The sequence below is a fragment of the Opisthocomus hoazin genome, chromosome 4 (assembly GCF_030867145.1).
Source record: "Opisthocomus hoazin isolate bOpiHoa1 chromosome 4, bOpiHoa1.hap1, whole genome shotgun sequence".
NCBI classification, from domain to species: Eukaryota; Metazoa; Chordata; class Aves; order Opisthocomiformes; family Opisthocomidae; genus Opisthocomus; species Opisthocomus hoazin.
The window spans coordinates 47,360,087-47,365,560 of record NC_134417.1 but is presented as its reverse complement, the minus strand read 5'-3'; the positions used below and the strand labels follow the sequence as shown (position 1 = coordinate 47,365,560).

The 5,474-nt window shown below is 47.8% G+C and overlaps 1 protein-coding gene across 1 annotated transcript; it reads right to left on the bottom strand.

The window, feature by feature from the left end:
* Window positions 1-1,760: 1,760 nt before the first annotated feature.
* RPL14 (ribosomal protein L14) lies at window positions 1,761-5,052 on the bottom strand. Its single transcript, XM_075418936.1, has 6 exons — window positions 4,981-5,052; window positions 4,418-4,519; window positions 3,716-3,810; window positions 2,926-3,025; window positions 2,490-2,543; window positions 1,761-1,930 (listed from the first exon to the last, which is right to left on the bottom strand). Exons 1-6 carry the CDS (start codon window positions 4,981-4,983, stop codon window positions 1,784-1,786), a joined length of 501 nt encoding a protein of 166 aa, XP_075275051.1. The 5' UTR covers window positions 4,984-5,052; the 3' UTR covers window positions 1,761-1,783.
* Between the last annotated feature and the right edge of the window lie 422 nt (window positions 5,053-5,474).

Genomic DNA, 5,474 nt, shown 5'->3' with positions numbered 1-5,474 from the left:
TTTCACGGCAGCACTCGATGGCAGACATGGTGTTGCAGAACCGAGCTTGCTCCTAAGGCACACACAGCACCCTCCGTCCCTAACAGCGCATTCACGCTCCACGCCCCTCCATCCCAGCACATCCCTCTCCCCGGTGCGGCGCCAAGGCAGGCCCGACAGGCCAGCCAGAGGCAGCCCACCCGCCCCCCCCCCCCCCCCAGGCATGTTTTGTACCCTCACAAAAATGACAGCTGCCAAGCAGCTTGGCAGCTTGCAGCACGCTTCCCATCACGGAAGTGTTCCAGATACCTCCGTCGCCGCCGAGCGGTGCTGGTGGGAAGGAAAACACTGGATAAATCGCTGCAGTCGTAGCCAAAGTTCTTCTATGGGAGCAAGCACCTTTAAAAATGAGCAAATAATTTTAAAAAAGCATTTGTGAGCTCATTATGATTCCAGGCACATCCATGTTCTCTGCAGGCCCTTACACCAATCTTTCCCCAGTCTTATATAACTGAACAGTAGCACATAAAAAACCCAGAATCACCCCACAGAACTCTTTCACCTCAGAAGACCTCCACATCGACACACCTTTCAAGTCACTTTCGAGTTAAAGAGTTTCAGAGTAGGTGGATTTAATCACTCTAAAAAACAATTTAAAATCAAGATCTCTAGACGCTTGAACATGGGCTTTAATCCCAATTTGCATAATTTCTGATCTTTTTTCCTTAGCTTCTATATCCCTTCGTACCAACCATGTGATTGAACTCAATTTCCAAGGGCGTGGAAATAGCTCAAGACAACACTGTACAGCTTGAAGTGCTGGAGCATGCAGACGCCTAATTCTGGCTGAAATACGCAACACCAGCCAATGTACCTACTTAAAAGCACGTGCTTCTCGGTGTATTTGATGACAGACATTTTACAGTATCTTTAAAGGTCTTACAAACTTCATTTTTTAAAATATATAACGTCCCTCCTCCACTTCATATTTGTGAAAATAACTTGTTTTTAATTACCAGAGACCTCAGACTTCCACAATTTCTTTGTTCACTATGAAGAAAACACCTCCTCTGCCAACAAACTACACAGGAGAAAACACAGGAAAAGATTGATGATGTGTGAATGGAATTTTATAGTGCAAAGACTAAATCGAGCACTTCAGTTTCAGATGGATTGAGTAATTTTTAGGTCATGCCCCTTTTTGCTTAACAGTTTTGATTAAAAAGTGGTAATTATATGCTGCATAGTTTGAGGAACTGGAATTAGGCTCACGTCTTGACACAAACTCTTAACTTTAAACCTTCTGAAAAGCAAGCATGCTTAAACACAAATCACCAATTTCCATCTTGTTAATTCATCGTTATTGTAACTGCACTTACAGGACAACTGTGGTTTTAGACATCTAAGTATGGAAGCGTTCCCAGTCACTACTTAAAGAGCAGTGGAAGTTTTTTAGAAAATATGGAGTAATTTAAAGCATTTGAACAGCAATTTGTCAGACTGCTTTCAAATGTCAGAAACCGACCTACTTCAAGTAACTGGGTATGCACATATTTCAACTGGCGTTAGGCGGAGAGTACTGAGCGCAGTCTGCAGGGTGAACTTCACAGAATGTGACAAAAACACTTCTGCATGTTCCTGAAAAACACTAGAACCCAATGCTTGGACATGGATAAACAAGACAGACAACAATTCTTGGTCAGAAGCAAAAGTGAACTCATGATTACAATTTAAATCAGATGTTTAACCATTTGTTAAAGAATCAGAACAAGGACACAAAGTCATACATAACTAGAGGTTCATTTTATTTCTGTGCCTTCTGTGCCTTTGGCACCTTCTCTGACTTCTGAGCCTTCTCTGGCTTTGACTTTTCTGGCTTCTCTGGTTTCTTGCCCTTTTTAGAAGCCATCTTCTGGAGCTTCGTCATTTCATGCTTGATGATCCTGTTTCTCTGTAAAAAAAGGAAAACGTTTACTGTTCATCAGAACAGAAACAGCAACAGCTCATAAATATTACACCTCAATTTCAATTCTAGGCTCTCAGATTCTGCCCTTTTTGATAATCATCCTTTGCTAATCAATTTCTATTATACAGTCAAAAGATTTACCATGTATTACATTTGTCAAATTCCAGCTAACTGTTCTGATCTACCGAGTGGACATCATTCTGGCTGGTAACTTGGGCACCCCAGTATTTCATGTGTAATGACTTTCATTATAGAATGAAATACTAACAGCAACTCATCAATAATATCTGATTTCATCAGCAGGTAGTTCCTTCCTCAGCTATAACCTGGAGGACTGACACACAGCCCATACGGTTTCAAGTCTGATCAACGACTGAAGAGCAAGCGGCATTCAAAGAAGCATGAAAAATTCAAGGTATCTGCATACTTTGTGTCACTCCATAGCCCGAGCCAGCTATAAAAGTAAGGCTACTAACATCTGTACACGACTGAAGCGAAAGCTACAAGCACCAACCCCATGAAGAAGTGGCACTCAAACACTTACCATTTTCTTTGCTTTCATAACCTTGTAGCGATCGAAGTCCGTCATCTTGGCTTTCTGTTTGAAAAGAATCAGTCGTGAAGCTCTGCTCATATGCAAGTAGTAAAACTCAGTGTTTCAAAGCATTCCACAAGTAACTCTGATCATCTCCAAATTAGGTTTAGCTGCACTTCTGCAACTAGTTCACTATTTAAGGCCTTCGCTGGGAAGTGGTGGTGCAGGAAAAAAGGTGGTTATAGAAATGAATGAACAAAGCCACCTTTACTGTTGAAATACAACAAGCTGAAGCTGATAGGTAGCAACTTTTAAAAATCTATGCCTTGTCTACCTTTAATCTTAGCCCTGCAATTGAAAATACATTATTAGCTCGCACCTAATTTTAATAAGCAGAAGCAGTAGCAGTACAACGCGTTATTACTCATCCAGTGAAAAACAGCACCTTTTTTCGGGCTTCAATCTTCTTTGCCCATCTTGTCGCTGCCCATTTTTCATTTATATTTTCCTTCTCCCAGGCAAGTCGCACACACTTCTGACGAGCACTGCATTAAAACAGTCACATAATTACACCCACAGTCTTCACAAAAAAAGGTTCTCTCTGATGCTGGCCCATCGACTTGCATACAAAGGCAGAGCATCCTTCTACCTTACTTCAGACACTTACTTTAAGCCAATGCCACCTACATCTCTGTGTCCTAATTCCTATTTCGGTGTGTAAATGCTTTCCTGGGACTGAACAGACGAGGAACTCCAAGAGGCGCGCTCGCGCACTATTCCTAGCACTGCTTTAGAATTAGAAAGGCAGCAACTTTAGTTTCTGAATTACAGAAACTCATGCAGTAATTAAGCTAAAGAGAACAGAGTAAGTTCAGCCTCCTACACTTCCAGTGCAGTTCTGCAGGCAGGGAATGTATTTAATGCCCAAGGATGACCCAAGCAGTAGCAAAAGTGAAACTGCACAGTATTTACTGCAACTGCTTCCCCCGACAACTATCTGCAAGGTACCTGGGCCAGTGTGCTATTTCCTTTGCTCCTGAACAGTGGTTATCAGCCATTATTGATAATGAAAACTTAAATGTATTCAACTATGATAATACCGTCTGCCAAATTCGTACTCTCCACGTTAATCCGTCATGTGAACTTTCTAGATTTAACAAGCATCAGATCACGTAATTCAGGCATCAAGTGACAGCATGTTTTTTAGACAGGTCCAAAAAATGCCAAAAACTCACCTGTGTGGGAACTTGAGAACAAAGTCAGTCAGCTGCATGCACTTGAAGGGCATAGCCTGCCTTCTGACACCACTGCAGGGGCCATCAACTAGTGCCTGAAAAAGCAAAACAGATGGGGGGGGTTTGCAGCAGTTTTCACATTATACTAGATTTAGACAGCAGCCTCCTAGTAAGGCATGAACAGCAGCTTGACAACAATGGTCCAAAACTGAAATGAACATTATGCAGACAAAACCCAAGATTGTTAAGTTTTGTGTACACAACCCAAGCTTTACAGAATAATTTTAACAGCCCATCTTTGTCTTCAGAGAAAAAAACAAAAACCCTGAACTTTAAAAAAAGAACACAACTAAGATGACAGAATTAATCTTTTATTTTTTTTCCCCCTAGCCCAAACATTTGCTTTAAACATACATTAATGCCATTCCATTCATAAGTTTTAGACTCCAACTGACATCACTTGTCCACTTCTACTCCTAGGAAACACAGCAGAAAGGGGAATACATCACTTGCGAGTGAAAAAAGATTGCTACTGAAAACTTCAAATACAACAACGGCTATTAAAACCCATGTTTTGGTTAGTTGCTTATTTCTTTGAAAAATCTATTCACAGAAAGTTTCCTTTAAAATCGATGTTCTGCCCTAGTGCACAAGCTTCTGTTAAAACGTAAAGAAAACAAAGGTGCGGCGCTCTCAGCTTACCCTGTTCTGGTCGATGACATCCACAATGGCCACCAGCTTGCCAGCATGCGGCCCGAAGGCGATGAAGGCAACCCTGCCGATCTCGACGAAGCGTTTGAACACCTGGGAGCAGCAAGAATCAGCAGAAGTTAGGCGAGGACACACTCGAGGCCACTGCTAGGTTCAAGGCTCCCGCAGCCTTTGAACCGCACGAAAACCCCTCGCTGGAGCGCAGGGCCCGCGGGAAGGCCCCAGGGGCTTTTTGCCGGCCCTGGTCCGGCGCGGAGGCCGCGGGCAGGCAGAGGGGGAGGCGCCGGGGAGAAGCGCTGAGCCCCGCGGGCCACCAAAAGCCCGGTGCGGCGGTGCCAGGCGCCGTGTCCCGAACGCGGCCCTGCCCGGCCTCCCGCCGCCCGCACGCGGGGCCCGGGCCCGGCCCGGCCCAGCCCAGCCCAGCACGGGTAAGGCGGCCGCAGCCCTCCCCCCGCCGCCCAGCTGCTCCCGGGGCCGGCGCGGCCAGGCCGGGCACGGGGAGACATTCGCGGGCCGGGCACCAGGCCGCGGAGGCCCCAGCCGCCCGCACGTACCATGATGGCCGCCCGCGAGCAGAAAGGGAGGGGCGGTGTCGGCGGCGGCCGGAAACCGCCTCCGCGCCGCGACTGCGCATGCGCGGAGGCGGGGCCCCGCGTACAGCCGGGCGGAGCGCGCATGCGCAGGGCGCCTTCCCCGCGCGGCGGCGTTTCCTCGGGGCCGGCGGCGCGGCAGCACGCATGCGCTCCAGGGGAGGCGCGTGGAGGCGGCCGGCGTGCCTGTCTCCGCGCGTGCGTAGTGGGGACGGGGCGCGCGGCCGGCGGGGAGCGTGGCTGCCACCGCCCCCTGTCGCGCGGGAGGGCGGCGCCGAGCTGGGCGCGGGGTTCGCGCGGGGGGTGAGAGGGGAGGGGGCGAGGACAGCCGAGGCGCTCCGGGCCGCGGGGAGGGGAGGTTTAGGTTGGATATGAGGAAAAATTTCTCTGCTGAGAGAGCGGTCAGGCGTTGGCACAGGCTGCCCAGGGAGGCGGTGGGGTCCCCGTCCCTGGGGGCG

Excerpts from the sequence above, each read along its gene's own strand:
- RPL14 (XM_075418936.1), bottom strand. Across the intron at positions 3,026-3,715 it reads GTTCTCAAGTTCCCACACAG|TGCTCGTCAGAAGTGTGTGC; the intron begins GTGAGTTTTTGG and ends GTTTTAATGCAG. Across the intron at positions 1,931-2,489 it reads TTATGAAAGCAAAGAAAATG|AGAAACAGGATCATCAAGCA; the intron begins GTAAGTGTTTGA and ends CTTTTTTTACAG.